The sequence below is a fragment of the Arachis stenosperma genome, chromosome 9 (assembly GCF_014773155.1).
Source record: "Arachis stenosperma cultivar V10309 chromosome 9, arast.V10309.gnm1.PFL2, whole genome shotgun sequence".
Taxonomy (NCBI): domain Eukaryota; kingdom Viridiplantae; phylum Streptophyta; class Magnoliopsida; order Fabales; family Fabaceae; genus Arachis; species Arachis stenosperma.
The window spans coordinates 159,177,788-159,195,568 of NC_080385.1; the positions used below are offsets into that span (position 1 = coordinate 159,177,788).

The 17,781-nt window shown below is 37.3% G+C and overlaps 3 protein-coding genes across 8 annotated transcripts; 2 read left to right on the forward strand and 1 right to left on the reverse strand.

The window, feature by feature from the left end:
• The first annotated feature begins 286 nt into the window (after nucleotides 1-286).
• Nucleotides 287-1,710, forward strand: LOC130951355 (high mobility group B protein 7-like). Its single transcript, XM_057880006.1, has 6 exons — nucleotides 287-568; nucleotides 679-724; nucleotides 826-939; nucleotides 1,029-1,086; nucleotides 1,193-1,237; nucleotides 1,319-1,710. The coding sequence occupies exons 1-6, from the start codon at nucleotides 376-378 to the stop codon at nucleotides 1,502-1,504; spliced, it is 642 nt and encodes a 213-aa protein (XP_057735989.1). The 5' UTR covers nucleotides 287-375; the 3' UTR covers nucleotides 1,505-1,710.
• A 334-nt stretch (nucleotides 1,711-2,044) lies between these two features.
• On the forward strand, nucleotides 2,045-3,559 carry LOC130951899 (high mobility group B protein 7-like). Of its 2 annotated transcripts, none has more exons than XM_057880648.1 (6): nucleotides 2,045-2,307; nucleotides 2,436-2,481; nucleotides 2,568-2,684; nucleotides 2,770-2,827; nucleotides 2,929-2,973; nucleotides 3,055-3,559. In XM_057880648.1, the coding sequence occupies exons 1-6, from the start codon at nucleotides 2,076-2,078 to the stop codon at nucleotides 3,391-3,393; spliced, it is 837 nt and encodes a 278-aa protein (XP_057736631.1). In that variant the 5' UTR covers nucleotides 2,045-2,075; the 3' UTR covers nucleotides 3,394-3,559. The 2 variants fall into 2 exon arrangements, with proteins under 2 accessions (XP_057736631.1, XP_057736632.1); XM_057880649.1 differs by having other exon boundaries at nucleotides 3,098-3,559.
• Nucleotides 3,560-4,838: 1,279 nt separating this feature from the next.
• Nucleotides 4,839-9,112, reverse strand: LOC130947609 (LRR receptor-like serine/threonine-protein kinase FLS2). 5 transcript variants are annotated; one of them, XM_057876312.1, is made up of 3 exons: nucleotides 9,089-9,112; nucleotides 7,971-8,112; nucleotides 4,839-6,880 (listed from the first exon to the last, which is right to left on the reverse strand). In XM_057876312.1, the coding sequence occupies exon 3, from the start codon at nucleotides 6,836-6,838 to the stop codon at nucleotides 5,048-5,050; it is 1,791 nt and encodes a 596-aa protein (XP_057732295.1). In that variant the 5' UTR covers nucleotides 6,839-6,880; nucleotides 7,971-8,112; nucleotides 9,089-9,112; the 3' UTR covers nucleotides 4,839-5,047. The 5 variants fall into 5 exon arrangements, with proteins under 5 accessions (XP_057732295.1, XP_057732294.1, XP_057732298.1 ...); XM_057876311.1 differs by lacking the exon at nucleotides 9,089-9,112 and having other exon boundaries at nucleotides 7,971-8,201; XM_057876315.1 differs by lacking the exons at nucleotides 7,971-8,112; nucleotides 9,089-9,112 and adding an exon at nucleotides 7,668-7,850.
• Between the last annotated feature and the right edge of the window lie 8,669 nt (nucleotides 9,113-17,781).

Sequence of the window (17,781 nt, forward strand, 5' to 3'; positions counted from 1 at the left end):
TTGATTTGGTGTTGGTTCGGTTGGTTAGACAAGGCCCAATATAAAATGGGTCAATCGGATTATAGGCCCAAAATCGCTTTTCATATTTCGAAATATGTTGACCGGTACCGTATATCTAATTTGATGAAATGAAGGGTGGATTAGAGGGACACGTCATCGATCCGCGGCATCCCCCAATAAGCGAAATGCAAAGCGCGGGTTTTAGCGCCAAAAAAACCAAAATGCAAATGTTACTAATAATTTGCCTGTCCCTCTCTGATTTCATTTCGTAGTTTTCGTAGTTTCATTCCGTCCCTAATAAATAGAATTTTCACATTGTGTCGTGGACAAAGAAGAAAGGAGAAAGCAGTAACAAGTGAACGAGAAGAAAGTGAAATGGCGAAGGGAAACAACACATCGCAAGGGAGGAAGAGAGTGGACGCCGTTGATTCTCGATCTGCGTCGGTTCTTGTTCGCGCCAAGGATGGCAGCGCTTTCGCCAAATGCGATGAATGCAAGAAGGATGTTCCTGTTGCCCTCATCAGCATGCATAGTTGCAGCCTCGAAGCCAAAATCAAAATGAATCTCGGTATCTTCCTCTCTACTGTTGATTTTCGGAGTTTTAGTTCATGAATCGTTCTAATTTTCGAGTTTCTCTGTTTTAGATCTAATTGTTTTTGTTTTTTTATGGTTAATTAGAGGCACAAGTTGTGGAACAGGCTTCGGAAGTGAAGAAACCAGAGAGGTGATTGATTATTATATGTATATATTTTCCCTCTTTTTGCTTCGTGAGGTCGTTAATTTATTTATGTTTGAGATTCGTTTTCTGATTTGAAAATCTTACAGGAAGAAGCCGAAATCTAATGAACCAAAGGCTAAAAGACCGAAAGTTGAGAAGACGAAGAAGGTGAAAGATCCAAATGCGCCAAAGCGTCCTCCCACAGCTTTCTTTCTCTTCATGTAAGGATTCTAATTCCTGGTGTGTAGTGTTCATCTTCTTGTCAATTCTATTTAATTTTCCTTAATTATTAGTATTGTATCTGTTGTAGGGATGATTTTAGAAAATCTTTTAAGGAGGCAAATCCTGATTCAAAGGATGTTAAGAGGGTAAGTGAAAGTGTGATTCTCATCAAGTACTTTATCTGATTTCTTTTTTAATTTTAATTAATTGAAGTTCTGATTGAGTTTATTTTTGTTGGGGAAATAAATATAGGTTAGTAAAGAGGCTGGTGAGAAATGGAGGTCCATGACTGATGAAGTAAGTATATAAAGTTTATCTTTCTAATATGATGTGTTTGTCAATGTGATATTGATTCAAGTGTGTTGGTGTGTGATTCAGGAGAAGAAGCCTTATTCCGATAAAGTTGTTGAGCTTAAAGCAGAATACGAGAAGGCTTTGAAAAGTTATAATGATGCTGAAGCAGAAGGAGAAGAGGGAGAAGGAGAGCACGAAGAGGGGGCTGATGAAAAATCTGATAAGGAAGATGCTGCTGGTGAAGACGAGGAGTTGACTGATGAGGAGTAAAGTCAACTGGTTTCTATGCACAAGAGCTTAATTGTTTCTAGTGTAGTGTTGTAAATTTTTGGATGCATTTTATTCATGGTTTCATCATTTAGGTGTTAATACTCTTCAACTGCCTTTCAAGTCGCACTGCAACATCTTTTTGTATTGTCGTCTTGGAATATAATTCAATGGCACTTGATTAATACTTATTCCATTGTTCTATCCAACAGATGTGTTTGATTATTGATTATTTTATGATCTTCTGTCTATGACGGGGAGGAAACCAGAATTGTGTTATCGGCTTATTCTCTCTCTCTCTCTCTCTCTCTCTTCTTTTTTAAAATTTTTCGTTAAGCGAACTAATTAGCCTATTACAAAATGTGTGTTAGACGGTTTAGAACAAGGCCCAATATAAAATGAAGGGTCGATGAGAGGGACACGTCATCGATCCGCGGCATCCCACAATGGGCGAAATGCAAAGCGCGGTTTTTGGCGCTAAAAAGCCAAAGTATAAAAAATGGTAATAATTTGCTTTTCCCTCTGATTTCATTTCATATTCTCGTTCCATCACTAACTGATAGAAAATTTCGCCATGAAACCACGAACCAATGAAAGTGAAGAAGAAAGTGGAAAATTGGGAGAGGGAAGCAGCACATCGCAGGGGCAGAGAGTCGACGCAGTTGAATCTCGATCCTCGTCGGTTATTGTTCGCGGCAGGGATGGCAGCGCTTTCGTCAAATGCCAAGACTGCAAAGAGGACGTTCCTGTTGGACTTGTCAGCATGCATGGTTGCAGCGACGAAGCCAAAACTAAAATGAATCTCGGTATCCTCCTCTCTATCTATATCTCGTTGATTTTTCCGAGTTTCTCGTTCAAGAATCGTTCTAATTTTCGAGTTTCTGTTTTAAGTTTAATTTTTTTTCCTTTTTCTTTTTTGTGTGTGTTTATTTAGAGACACAACTTGTGGGACGGCCTTATGAAGCTAAGAGACCAGTGAGGTGATTGATTATATATGTATATATTTTCAATTTTTGTTTTGTGCAAGTATTTGAGATTGGTCTTCTGATTTGAAAAATTGTTGCAGGAAGAAGACAAGATCTGATGTACCAAAGGCTAAAAGGGCCAAAGTTGAGAAGACGAAGAAGGTGAAAGATCCACACGTGCCAAAGAAGCCTCCATTAGCATCCTTCTTTCTCTTCATGTAAAGATTCTGATTCTTGGTGTTCGGTGTTCATCTTGCTACTTTTACTTAATTCTCCTTACTTAGTAGTATTGTTATGTTGTAGGGATGATTTTGAGAAATCTTTTAAGGAGGCAAATCCTGATTCAAAGGATGGTAACAGGGTAAGTGGAAGTGTGAAGCTCACCAAGTACCCTATTTTGATTTTGTTAATTTAATTAATTGAAGTTCTGATTGGTTTTATTTTTGTTGGGGAAAAATATAGGTTTTTAAAGAGGCTCGTGCCAAATGGAGGTCCATGACTGCTGAAGTAAGTATACAAAGTTTATCTTTTTCTTATAATGTGTCTGGTGATGTGATTTTGATTCAAGTGTCTTGATGTGTGGTTCAGGAGAAGAAGCCTTATTCTGATAAACTTGCTGAACTTAAAGCAGAATATGAGAAGGCTATGGAAATTTACAATGCTGCTGAAGCAGAAGGAGAAGAGGGAGAAGGTGAAGGAGAGCATGAAGAGGGGACTGATGAACAATCTGATAAAGAAGAAGCTGCTGCAGGTGAAGAGGAGGCTGATGAACAATCTGATAAAGAAGAAGCTGCTGCAGGTGAAGAGGGGGATGATGAACAATCTGATAAAGAAGAAGCTGCTGCAGGTGAAGAGGGGGCTGATGAACAATCTGATAAAGAAGAAGCTGCTGCAGGTGAAGAGGAGGAGCTGAATGATGAGGACTAAACTGGTTGCTATGTACAAGAGCTTCTTAACTGTTACTAGTGTAGTCTTGTAAATTCTTGCATGCACTTTACTTGGGGTTTTATCATTTAGGTGTTAATACTGTTCAAATGCCTTTGAAGTTGCACTGCAACATCTTTTTGTATTGTTCTCTTGGAATATTCTTCAATAGCACTTGGTTAATACCTATTTCATTGTTCTCCCCAACAGATGTGTTTGAATATGTCTCATGTTACTAGTGTGATATGCTTTCTATGGCTCTAGCAATTGATGAAGGTTGCTTTGTGCATTACTGTCAGTAGTAGTATTGGATGGAAATGCGACACATAATGTTCACATAAATTGGCATACATCAACTTTATAGGCACCAATCAGCTTTCTATGCTAAAACATCCTTGATCTGGGAGCAACATTGTGTAGTTATGAAATGTTACTTTAGGTGGGGTAACTTTCATCTGTTTAAGAATATTGATTATTCTATCATTTGTGACGTTCCTATTTTGTGTGTTCCTTCCTTGAATATAGTTCTGTTTTCGGGTCACGTGAGAGTGATGGCTCAGTTCCACACATGTGACATTCTTTTGATGTTTATAACTAATCGGTTGCATACTTCATGTTTTTTTTTTTTTTGAAAAATTCTGAACTCGAATGTAATGAATAATGAAAGATGCTGCCATGTCTTATTATAAATAGTATTTAGTTTAAAACGAACTTAAGTATTTTCATGACTTTAAGAAGTGTTTGATGTGGTTGTAGTTCGGAATAAAAAATTGTAGGTTGAATTTGATTTTTTTGCATGGTGGATAAGGTATCATCGAAATTGAACCTTTCTTGTTGCATGTCACAGTAAAGGACTAGTTTGGGGTTTGGTCAATGGTAGTTTCAAATTTTGGTTGGTTTTGACTTTTGACTTTGAAATTTCATTCTTTCCCCTGTTTCTGTATTTTGATTTCTGTCTCCAAAGGAGAAAAGAAAGGTGAGTTTCTCTTCCATTTTTCATTTTGCTTCTGAGTTTCCAATTTTGTTTCTGCAAAAGTTTCCTAAAGCATATGTATATATCACACGAAAATTCATAAACCAGTTTTGCAGAATTGAATTTATTTGTGGAACTCAGCAATCAGAATCTTGGTCTATTACACAACTATGCTTGACTTTGACCAAAAACTAAAAATTCTGGTGTCAATTTTCTAGGCTGCTTTCCATTTCAATTGAAAACACTGCCTTTTCAGTTTTTATTTAGCTACATAAAACATCTTTGGTTCTAGGAACAATGTTGTGTAGTTATGAAATATTACATCAGATGAAGTAACTTTCATCCGTTTAAGAATATTGATTCATTACTTGTAACGTTTCTATTATGTGTGTTGGTGCCTTGAATATAGTTTTTCTGGTTATGTGAGAGCAATGTATAAGTTCCACACATGTGCCGTTTTTGTTTGGACAATTCGGAACTCGAATCTAATGAACAATGAAAGATTTTGGCATGTCTTATTATAAATATAAATAGTATTGAATTTAAAATGAACTTAAGGATTCTGGTCAACCGTAGAAATAGTAAAGAAAGAATGAAATGTGGTGGTGCCTATTCTATATTGCTCATGTAACAGTGATCACAATTCATGAGCACTTGTACTAGCTTGATGATTCGGTCAGCATCTCACTGACCTATCTTCTTCTTCTGTAGGTTTCCCTTACATGGCTGTAAAGGCTTGCCACACAAACAAGAATTGTGGGCATAAGCAACTGGTGGAAAGATATTGAATGGTCTTGTCTGTGGTATCTCTCCACATAGCCTGTTTGCCCTGAAGTTTGCATGCTTTAGATTACTGATCTGTGACAGGCTACTTGGAATTTGTCCTGTTAATCCATTTATGGATATGTCAAGCCATTGCAGTTTTACCAACTGACCTAAACCTGTAGGGATGCTTCCTGATATGTGATTCCTTGAAATATCCAATCTCTCTAGTTCCATCAAATTTGAGATTGAAACTGGCAATGAACCTGATATCTGGTTGCACCCCAAGTTTAGCACCTTCAAGCTTGATCTTTCAATGAATTCCGGTATGCGACCTGAAATGAAATTGTTTGATACATCTATAACCTCCAAAGAACTTGTTGTCCTGTTATTTAGGATTGTGGATAGTGAACCCACTAGCTGATTTCCATGCAAGTCTATGGAAGATAACCCTTCTGGTGCTTTCATCTGAGAAATGTCAAACTTCAATTGGTTGTTTGAGAGCTTAACCATTTGTAAGCTAGACATGTTTGTGAAGAAATTTGAAATGCCACCAACTAGGTAATTGTCTGATAGGTCTATGGAGTTCAAAGAGTCAGGTCTATTGAAATGTGGGAGAGGTCCCTTCAATTTACACCCTGCTAAATGGACATCTTTGAGCTGCTTGGTTCTGATCCAATCAGGAATACTTCCAAGGCTGAGATTATTGTAAGATAGGTCTATGGACAAAAGGGAAGGGATTCCCTTAGGAGGGATAGCTGGTAAGGGATCAGATAGGCCATTTCTTGATAAATTAAGATACCAAATGTTCTGCAATCTTGATATGGATAGTGGAACATGTCCTGTGAGCTGGTTACTGCTGAGCTGAAGAGTTGTTAAGGATTTCAGGCTTCCAAATTGGTCTGGAATGATCCCTGTGAGGTTGTTAAAGCTCAAGGACAAATCTAAAAGATTGACAAGGCTGAACATGGACACTGGAATTCTTCCTGCTAGTTGGTTATTAGACAGGTCTATATAAGTCAAGTTTTTGAAGTCACCTATACAATCCGGGATAGACCCGGATAGCAAATTGTAGCTAAGATCAAGGTATTGCATGTTCCTAAGGGGTTTGAAACTCAAGGGTATTGGACCTGACAAGAGATTTCTTGCCAAATTGATCTGGACAAGGTTTCTCAGACTCCCTAGTGTTGGAGGGATTTGCCCCTTGAGATGGTTTCCACTAAGTGAAAGTGTCTGCAGCAATGATAAACGGCCTAAACTGGGAGGAATGTAACCTCCAAGAGAATTGTCTTCGAGTACTAGCTGCGTAAGGCGGGTTAAATTCGATAAGCTAGGAGGAATTGGTCCAGTAATATGCTTCATTCCACTGATAATCAATACCTCTAGAAAGTGCAAATTGCCTAATGAAGGAGACAGAGTTCCCTTCATGAATGTGTCACTATCTCTTTCAGGCCTCTGTATCTGCAGCACATTGACTCGCCCCGTCGAAGGATTGCATTGAACTCCTTCCCAACCGCCGTCACAGCAGTCTTTTCCGGTCCATGAAGACAGTGTCTCTGTTGTGTCCTGCAGTATCCCTGCTTTGAATCTTAGCAGAGAAGCTCTATCTTCTTCTGAACAGATTGGAGCCTGTTCCTCTGCAGCAATTTTTGAGAACTGGCTGAGGATTGAAAGTATGAGAACAAGGTTGAGACCCCATATCCAAAATCGCATTTTGTAACTTGGGAACTTGATTGATCTGATCTCAGTTGGTGCCTGAAAAAATAAAAAAGTTTCAGTTATGAAAAGAATACTAATAAATATATATTTAGTAAAAGAAAGTAAAGTAACAAAAGTACCAGTTGCTATTACTATTATTATTACACTTAGAGAAGAAGGTATAATGATGAGAGTGATGGGGAAAGAAGAGTAAGTGTGACTCAGTTATAATGTTGTTCCAGATCTGCATGCATCATTGAGCAGTCTCTTATTTATAGTATTGTTATTGTTATTGTTATTATAGTTACATATTAATCAAAGTATATGAAATAGAAATAAGAGGCAATTCTATGATGGAGCCTTGGATGAGATAAAGAAATTCACATGGAAATTTGTGACCGTTTGATGAATCACGGGGATCTCTGCAGTATTTGAACGTTGGAGCGCACCATATTCAAAATTCTTACCTCACATCACATTCTATGCCAAATTGCCAATTACCAAATTCACCTTATTGAATTCAACTTCTTTATATCAAATAAAATTGAATTCAACTTCTTCTTCTGGTTATGTTTTTCTTCCACATGTTTCATGCTTACATAATATTACACACTTTTATTATACGGACCATCATTTTTCTCTGTCTGCCATGCAGAATATAAAACACCTTTTAACATGAACACATTTTATTATTATTGTTATTATTTATGGAAAACAAAATAGAGTTTAACATCCCTCTTATTTACCAATTTCTCTTAAAAAAAAAGAGAGAAGTGGAGCATTAAAATAAGCACACCAAACTTCGAGCCCATTAAAATGGTATTAACAGAACCAAAAACAATACCTGTGTTTTGTAGGATTGAATCCATGAAGGTTGGTTGGTCAAAATTTGTTTGCTTTGTGTACTATGTGATGAGTAGAGGGTGTTGTAAGATATTAATTAATGTAATGTAATGATTCTGTTTTGGAGAAGAAGGATTTGGGAATCCAATCATTTATATTTTGATAGTTAAGAGTGATGAATCATTATATTGTGGAATGATTCTTGAAGCAAAATATTAAGAAAGAAGAAAATAAATAAATAAATAAAATGGAAGCAAAGGCATAAGATTACACAAGAACATTAGAAGGAAATAGCACAACCTACCTTGTTTCACTTGTAATGGATCTTTATAGTGTTTTGTTTCTTCACACATTCACTTCATTTCCTTTCTTCTCTGTTTCTTCAACTTAGTACTCTTACTCTTACATCCCTCTACTTATTTCCACCCCTTCAACTTCAACAACCCCTTTTGATATTTTAAAGCAAAAGAAAGAATGATGAGTGGATTGAAAACAGGAATGGCAAAAAGGGTTTAAAGTGTGGTTATTGTCCTCCTTGTCGTTGTCATCATTTTCCTTTTTTTTTCTCTTATTTGTAGTGAGAAATTGAGAATCATTTACTTGGTTCAGAAGGAGGGAAAACCTGCTTAATACTTCATTTGAAATTCTAACTATATATTAGACTATAAAAAAATAAGGTAACTACTATACTTCCATATTTATCAAAAAAATTTAGTATTGACTATAATACAATGACAAATTAACAAAACCTCCATGAATAAGAAAGTGATATAAATTATATTTTCCGTTCAACATTTATTTTTTATTTATTTTTAAACATTATGATATCTAATTTCTTAAATTAAAATGCTCTTACCATTAAATTATTCATAATTATAAATTAGTTATTATATTATTTATCTTATTAAAATTAAATAATAATAATATTTTTGTCTAAATATAATAAGCAGGCAATAAGAATTAAGATAGAATTTCGCTCATTTGAAACTAATATTGCACCTTTTATTAGGCATAATATTTTCAAAAAATCTAATTTGATTTGTTCTAGATTTAGACATAATCTTATTAAAATTCTATCTTGATTGTCATAAAAACTATATCTTTAAAGAAAATATATGTGAACAAACTATTGCTTTAGATCTAATTCTAAAATTTAAACCGTAACAAAAATAAATACCATAAAACATCTCAATATTTTAATTCATATATAAGAAACAGAGTAAAGTAAATATTCTTACTTCTTCTTGAGCTTTCATTATTACTTCAATAAAAATAAGTAAAAAAATAAATTAGAATGGGTTGATTATTTTTATTTATTTAAAAAATTCCTATTGATTTGTAGACCAACATGCCATAACAAATAAAAAGTGATGTATATAAGAAGCTAAATATGTATGATAGAGAGTGAAACCTACGCATTACCTTTAGTAGGAAGTTGCAGTACTACAATTAACACCTGAGATTAATGCCAAGTAAAGTAGCTATCTATATTCTATAATCTATCTTGCAATAACTTCGATATTAAATTTAGCCCATAATTTGTCACACCGATTTTGGCGCATGATTTACAGGAGACCAGCTCAAAAGCATGGTTTCTAAAATACTCAAATATCAAATATGAAAATGAAACCCACATACTAACACTATATTATAATAATTAATTAATTAATTAATTAATGTAACATTAGCTAGAAGAACAATAATGCCGTTGTGATTGTGTACCATGTTGCCGTTGTTGAAGGGCCAGGCATGTAAAATATCATATTATATTAGACATATTGACAACTGTAAGTAGCAGTGATTCTTTGAACCATACAATATGTCACATCAAAGTGAATTATTATTATTATTATTATTATTATTATTATTATTATTATTATTATTTATATAATTTTATTAAATTTTTAATTAAATTCTTATATTATATTAAATTTTATAATTAAGTTCTTATTATGACAAAAAAAAATTAGAATTAACAAAATATTATATAAAATAAAACAAAATATTCAGTTGAGTGTTAGTCATATTTATTTTATTTAATATAATATTTTGTTAATTAAAAAAAAGTATAAGAACTTAATTAAAAATTTAGTAAAATTATAAGGATTGATAGAATAATTAAACTTTTATTATTATTATTATTATTATTATGCTAATTTCTATAATTTTACTGAATTTTTAATTAGGTATTTATATTTTTTATTTTTAATTAAATCTTTATATTATATCATATTTTGTAATTAAGTCTCTACGAAAAAAGTTAGAATTAACAGAATATTATGTTAAAAAAAATAGAATATTCAGTTGAGTGTTAGCCATATTTATTTTATTTTATGTAATATTCTATTAATTTCAACATTTTTATTATGACAAAGATTTAATTACAAAATCTGATATGATATATGGATCAATTAAAAAGAAAAAAGTATAAAAATATAATTGAAAACTTAGTAAAACTATAAAAATTGATAAAATAATTAAATTTTATTATTATTATTGTTGTTGTTGTTGTAAAAGCAACATATATAGATAATGTTGTTGTAGTGCGGGTAGAGTAGGGTAAGATATGTAGAGAAGAAAGTGAGTGTTGAACACACAATTTTTCTCTTATAAAAACTTGAAATAACCACTAAACTAGATGATCATATTATTTATAATTTTATCTTAGATTTCTTTAAGATTTTATTATTTTTAATTTTAATTTAAAATTAATTTTTTATATTTTATTTTATTAATATGTATGAAATTTGGAATGGTTGAATTTTATATTTGCTTAAATTTTTTTTTATTTTTCTGCGAATAGAATCGAATAAGGTAGGATTTAAAAATTTAGGGTGCATGTAAGGTTAGGATTGAGAAATTTTTAATTTAAAAATAGAGTAAAATAAAATTTTAAAAAAATTTTTAATCTACAAATAAAATTAGAATAAAATTTAAACTCTACTCTATCTTACCAAATGCCAGCCCCAGCTTGAAACCTTTACAGCAATATATAGAATTGTCGCTGTTATTCAATTAAATTACGACGAAGAATAAAATTGTGGCTATGGCTGGCTGGCTGGATCTGAAACATTATTAAATGCTTCCACTTTGGCCTTCTAATATGGAATGTGTCATCAACTACTATTGCTTGCTTTTTCATCTTTTTCCCTAACACATAAAACTCTATGCTTAAGTTATGCATCTAATTCTAATATTGCTTCTTAATAACAATTGTTTCTCCAAAATTACTCAAATGGAACAACTTACATTAATGACAACTAATTTTTCGAATCCTTTTTATTGGTTGCAAACTTTTTCTTTTACTTTCTAATTTTCTTATAAATTAACTAATGTTTGTTAATTTTTTGTGTTATACATCTTTTCATACTAACAAATAACTTTTTTTATATAAAAAAGCAAAAGATACATTGTCAAGTATTTAATTATAAGCATCCATGAAATAAGTTTTTTCTATAAAAAAAATAAATTATTACATACATAAAATTTTTTGAATTTTCAAATATTGCTACCTTATTCAATTAGAAAAATATTCTTTAATTTTAGGCAAATAAATGGCAAGAGATGAGAGTGATTAAGAATGAAATGGCCAAATTGAGTGATTATTTGAAAGTAATTAAATGTAATTGCAAGTCAAATTTGACTAATTATCCAATGTGTGGATCCAATCCATTTGTTTGATTGGGGTACACTACCGAGTGTGGAAAGTGGAAGTTGGTAGGAGTGTGGGACACTTATTTGAAATTGAAAACTAATATCTCTTGTTTCTGCTAATCACTGCTTAATCACAACTCTAATTCCACTTAAAAATTTATACGACTTTGAGTATAGCTGAGATCACCTTATTGATCATGATTAGAAGATTACAAACTTGAATAGCAATTTGTCGTTAGTAGTAATATTAATTCAAAAATTGACGGTGGAATATAATGGTATGCGATGATTGCGCCATGTGAGATTTGGATCCGATTTAGCAGACTTTTAAGCACAAGACTTTTTGTGACATGGTCCCTAGTTTTCTTAGAAAGATAACGTTCTACTTCCAACTCCAAAATGTTGCGACTTCGTAAATGAATATAAAAAAATTATGCTATTTAAACTATAATTTATTAGCTCAAAATACTGCCTTCTACTATCTAATTAATATTAGATTAATATTTTTATAAAAACTATATAAAATTTAAGTTTTGGGTAATTTGTTAAAATAAAAAAATTTAAAATACATATTATTTTTGTTTTTAAGTATTGTTAATTGTTCTGACATTCAATTTCAAATCTTACTTGCCGTTGGTATTACCGCCATATAAGTATAACTTTCTTTCAGTTAGATATTTTTTTTGGTCAAACCCGTTTGTAGTTTTTAGGTTTAGAAATTAGAAGTTTTTGAAAAATTGACTCGTTTCTTTGTCTCTCCACAATGTCCAAGAGAAAAATAAACAAGAAAATAAAACAGGTGGTGGTGTTTTATATGATTACTTTTTTTTGGTATTTATACATTTTTGGTATTGTTTTATATGATTACTTACCTCAAGGCAGAGATTGAGTAATCTTAGTGTTCATATCCTAACCCAATGATAAGGCTCAGGACCCAACGAAAGGCCCAATTCAAAGGATTGAGCCTCACCCTACACCGACCTTCAAGCTACGAAGTCGGTGTCTACCACGACTTGCTCTAAAGAAGTCGGGAACGAGAGATTAGCTGGCAAGTAAACCCTCACTCAAGAGGATAACAGCCCCTAAAATCTCTCTAACCACCTCCAGGAGCAATATCTCAACTTCCCTAAGATAAAGGGACGGTTATTCCCCTTAAAAGGCGGAACTACTCCAACAGTGGTTATGAGTTCGCCACTATAAATACACTGACATCCCTCAGGTATTTCTAAGCCCAATACTCTCTAAACCTGCTTACACCCTTGCTGACTTAGGCATCAGAGTGTCTTTGCAGGTACCACCCCCCATTCTTTCACATACACAACTCGGAGGCGGCTCCCAGACGTATACCAAGTCGGAAACCACCTTCCTCTAGCGCTTGGGTCTCACAAACAAGCACAACCACCGTTCGGTTCTAGGTAAGCCCCGGAACATTGGCGCCGTTGCCGGGGACCCGAGAGATCAACCAGTAATGGCGGACAACTCACCAGAAGATGGACATACAGCGTCTGATTCCGAGCAAGAAAATCCAGATACCGAAAACAAGGACGCAGACCTGACTCTTCATCAAGGAACCAGCGACCAGCATAAAGAAGGCACCTCTGGGCTCAAAAACCCGAAGGCAAATTCCTCGAAAGGACGAGAGTCCGGAAAGGAAGGGCCACCCCATGCAACGGAGCTAATGGGGCTGGTCCACGGCCACCAAGGTCGTTTGGAGCAACTGGAACAGGAACTAGAACGACAACGAGAGGCAGAGCAAAACCTCAGGGAGGAAATAGAACGACAAAAAGAGTTGGAAGAAAAACTCACAAAGCTTGAATCCTCCCTTAAAGCCCAAGACTCCCGCGGCAACCGAGAAGAGTCGCCCTTGGGAGGAGAGGACCCGTTCAGCGAGGACATAATGAGGGCGAAGGTTCCAAGAAACTTCAAAAGCCCTGAGATGAACCTCTATGACGGAACCACAGACCCAAAGCATCATTTAAGCAACTTCAAAAGTCGGATGTATCTGGCTGATGCTTCTGATGCAACACGTTGCAAGGCTTTTCCGACCACCCTGTCAAAAGCGGCGATGAAGTGGTTCGATAGCCTCCCTCCAAGGTCGGTTACCAGCTTTGAGGACCTCTCAAGAAAATTCCTTATACGATTCTCCATCCAGAAGGATAAAGTAAAACACGCACCGAGCCTCCTGGGAGTTAAACAGGAGGTCGGGGAACCTCTGCGTGATTACATGGAAAGGTTCAACAAAGCGTGTTTGGAAATTCAAGATCTGCCCACAGAGGCAGTTATCATGGGATTAGTAAATGGACTTAGGGAAGGACCCTTCTCACAGTCCATATCAAAAAGGCACCCGACCTCTTTGAGTGATGTACAGGAGAGAGCGGAAAAGTACATCAACATGGAGGAAAATGCCAGACTGAGAGAGTCGAGTTGGCGATCTGGGCACCCTCCCTCGATAAAAGAAAGGGAGAGGGAGCCCAAGAAGAAAGAAGACCTCGGTCTCGACAGACCCAGGAAATATCACTCTTATACTCCTCTAAAGGTTTCTATAGTGGACGTATACAGAGAAATTTGCAATACTGAAAGGCTGCCGCCTCCTAGGCCCATTAAAAATAAAAAACGGGGGAGTCGCAGCGATTACTGCAAGTACCATAAAATATATGGTCACTCAACAAACGACTGTTACGACCTCAAAAATGTGATAGAAAAGCTGGCCAGAGAAGGCCGACTTGATAGATATCTCATGAAAAGGTCGGACAATCATAGGAAGAGAAAGCGAGATGACGCAGATAGAAGAGACCCACCACCGCAGACTCCGGAGAGACATATACATATGATCTCAGGTGGATTCGCGAGAGGGGGACTCACCAAGTCCTCTCGCAAGAGACACCTCAAGCGAGTCTACCAGGTCGGGAATGAATCGCCCGACCTTCCTACCATCTCATTTACAAAGGAGGATGGGCAAGGAGTAATCCCTGAACACGACGATCCAGTGGTGATAACCATGATCCTGGCCAATGCCCATCTCCACAGAACTCTAGTAGATCAAGGAAGCTCGGCGGACATCCTTTTCAAACCCGCGTTTGACAAGCTAGGGTTGGACGAGAGGGAGCTAAGAGCCTACTCCGACACCTTATACGGGCTAGGCGACACGCCAATAAAGCCACTGGGATTCTTACCCCTTCATACTACCTTTGGAAAGGGGGAAAAATCCAAAACTCTGAGTATAGACTTCATAGTCATCGACGTAGGGTCAGCATATAATGCCCTAATCGGAAGAGCTACCCTAAATCGACTCGGAGCGGTGGTATCCACCCCCTATCTCTGCATGAAATTCCCGACAACAGCGGGGGTAGCAACGGTGCGAGGAGACCAAAAATTGGCAAGAAAGTGCTACAATGAAAGCTTGAACCTGAGGGGAAAAAGCAAAGAGGTTCACACCATAGAGCTCGGCGGTGCAAGGGCCAAAGAAGAGTTGCGACCACAGCCAGGAGGAAAAATCGAGAAAATACAGGTCGGCAAAGAGGAAGGGAAGAATACCAACATAGGAGCCAACCTAGGGGAAACCCTAAAGCAAGGGTTGACTAAGCTCCTAAAAGACAATTCTGACCTCTTTGCCCGGAAAGCCTCCGACATGCCTGGGATAGATCCCGAGCTTATGTCCCACAAGCTCTCGGTGTATCCAAGATCCCGACCTGTACAACAGCAAAGGCGCAAGCTCGGCCCGGAACGAGCCCTAATGGTGGAGGAGCAAATACAGGTACTCCTAGAAGCCGGCTTCATCAGAGAAGTTAAATATCCAACATGGCTAGCAAATGTAGTGCTAGTCAAGAAGCAAAACGGCCAATGGAAGATGTGTATCGACTACACCGACTTAAATAAGGCGTGTCCCAAGGACCCTTATCCACTCCCAAGTATTGATACTCTAGCAGACTCTAGCTCGGAGTATCAATACTTGTTGTTCATGGATGCCTACTCGGGATATAATCAAATCCCTATGTATGAGCCAGACCAAGAGAAAACATCGTTCATCACGCCCCGAGCAAATTTCTGCTACGTGGTCATGTCATTTGGACTAAAAAATGCAGGGGCCACATACCAAAGGCTAGTGAACAAGGTGTTCGCCCCCCACCTCGGGAGCTTAATGGAAGTCTACGTAGACGACATGCTAGTGAAAACTAAGGAAGAAGCTGATCTCTTGACAGACCTCTCGTAAGTCTTCGACACCATAAGGTTGCACGGGATGAGACTAAATCCCGCAAAGTGTACCTTCGCAGTGGAGGCCAGAAAATTCCTAGGGTTTATGCTGACGCAAAGAGGGATTGAAGCCAATCCCGATAAGTGTCAAGCTATACTGGAAATGAAGAGCCCGACTTGCTTAAGGGAGGTTCAACAACTAAATGGCCGACTTGCAGCCCTCTTCAGGTTCTTGGCAGGATTAGCATTAAAATCCCTTCCACTGTTCTCTTTATTAAGAAAGGGAAGCCAGTTTGAATGGACTCTAGAATGCGAGAGAGCGTTCCAGGAGTTCAAAAGGTTCTTGAGCCAACCTCCAATCCTGACCCGACCTCTAGTTGGGGAAGATCTCGTCCTATATGTGTCCGTAGTAGAAAAAGCTGTCGCATCAGCCCTGATAAGGGAGGACGAGGTCGGACAACATTCAGTGTACTTCATCAGCAAAGTTCTACAAGGCCCCGAACTAAGGTACCACAAATTAGAGAAATTTGCTTACTCCTTAGTAATAGCCTCACGGAGGCTACGGCCTTACTTTCAAGCTCATACGATAAGAGTCCAAACGAACCAACCCATGAAGCAAATCCTCCAAAAGACGGATGTTGCAGGGAGAATGGTTCAATGGGCAATAGAGCTCTCCGAGTTTGACTTAAAGTATGAAACTCGGACAGCGATCAAAGCCCAATGCCTCACCGACTTCATAGCAGAATACGCGGGAGATCAAGAGAAGCCAACTGCATGGGAACTTTACGTAGATGGATCCTCAAACAAGACAGAAAGCGGTGCAGGCATAATACTGGCCGATGAAAGGGGAACCCAAATAGAGGTATCCCTCAAATTTGAATTTCCAGCTTCAAATAATTAGGCAGAATATGAAGCCCTGATTGCAAGATTGAAGCTGACAGAAGAAGTCGGTGCAACAAAAGTGATGATATACAATGACTTTCAAGTGGTGACCTCCCAGATAAATGGAGAGTATCCGGCTAAAGATCTGAACATGAAAAGATACTTGGAAAGAACTCTGGAGCACCTCGGGCACTTTGCGGAAACCGAGGTTAAGCACATAACCCGGGATCTCAATAGCAGAGCAGACGCCCTATCCAAGTTAGCAAGTACCAAGCCAGGAGGGAATAATATAAGCTTGATCCAGGAAACTCTCCAAGAACCTTATGTGGTAAAAGTAGAGGACAAACGAGATGTCCTAGAGGTAACTGGACTAAACCTCGGATGGATGAATCCCTTGGTCGAATACCTAAAATTCGACATCCTCCTCAAAGAGGAAAAAGAGATTAAGAAAATCCGGAGGGAAGCACAACATTACACTCTGGTGAAAAATATCATTTATAAAAGAGGAATATCAACACCATTGTTGAAGTGCGTACCGACCTCAAGGACCACTGAAGTACTAGAGGAGGTTCATAATGGGATCTGCAGAAACCATCTCGAAGCTAGGTCGCTAGCTAGGAAAGTAATCCGAGCTGGATTCTATTAGCCGACCTTGCAGAAAGATGCCACAGAATTTGTGTAAAAGTGCCAACCATGCCAAATGCACGCAAATTTTCACGTGGCTCCCCCCGAGGAGCTAATCAGTATAACTTCTCCATGGCCCTTTGCAAAATGGGGGATGGATCTGTTAGGTCCTTTTCCCCAGGCCTCAGAACAAGTCAAATACTTGATTGTGGGAATAGACTACTTCACAAAGTGGATGGAAGCAGAACCATTAACCACCATCACAGCCCAGAAAAGTCGGTGGTTCCTCTACAAAAATATCATCACAAGGTATGGGATACCATATTCCATGACCACAGATAATGGAACCCAGTTCACCGACTCTACCTTCAGAAGCCTGGTGGCCAGTATGAAGATCAAACACCAGTTCACCTCGGTGGAACATCCACAAGCAAATGGACAAGCCGAGACAGCCAACAAAGTCATACTGGCAGGACTAAAGAAAAGACTACAAGATGCAAAAGGAGCCTGGGCTGAGGAGCTCCCACAAGTGTTATGGGCTTACTGGACGACGCCACAATCTGCCACTGGAGAAACGCCCTTCTGACTCGTCTACGGCGTAGATGCCATGATACCAGTAGAAATCAGCGAACAAAGTCCAAGGGTGATTCTCCACGATGAGATCGGAAACATACAGGGGCACAAAGAGGAGCTTGAACTGCTCCCCGAAGTCCGAGAACAAGCCCAGATAAGAGAAGCAGCGTTGAAACAAAGGTTGACTACCA

Bases quoted from the DNA above. Each gene is read 5' to 3' on its own strand.
- LOC130951355 (XM_057880006.1), top strand. From the start codon at position 376: ATGGCGAAGGGAAACAACACATCGCAAGGGAGGAAGAGAGTGGACGCC. The intron at 725-825 runs GTGATTGATTAT...AAAATCTTACAG, and splicing joins GAAGTGAAGAAACCAGAGAG to GAAGAAGCCGAAATCTAATG. The intron at 1,238-1,318 runs GTAAGTATATAA...TGTGTGATTCAG, and splicing joins GGAGGTCCATGACTGATGAA to GAGAAGAAGCCTTATTCCGA.
- LOC130951899 (XM_057880648.1), top strand. From the start codon at position 2,076: ATGAAACCACGAACCAATGAAAGTGAAGAAGAAAGTGGAAAATTGGGA. The intron at 2,685-2,769 runs GTAAAGATTCTG...GTTATGTTGTAG, and splicing joins GCATCCTTCTTTCTCTTCAT to GGATGATTTTGAGAAATCTT. The intron at 2,828-2,928 runs GTAAGTGGAAGT...GGAAAAATATAG, and splicing joins ATTCAAAGGATGGTAACAGG to GTTTTTAAAGAGGCTCGTGC.
- LOC130947609 (XM_057876312.1), bottom strand. From the start codon at position 6,838: ATGCGATTTTGGATATGGGGTCTCAACCTTGTTCTCATACTTTCAATC.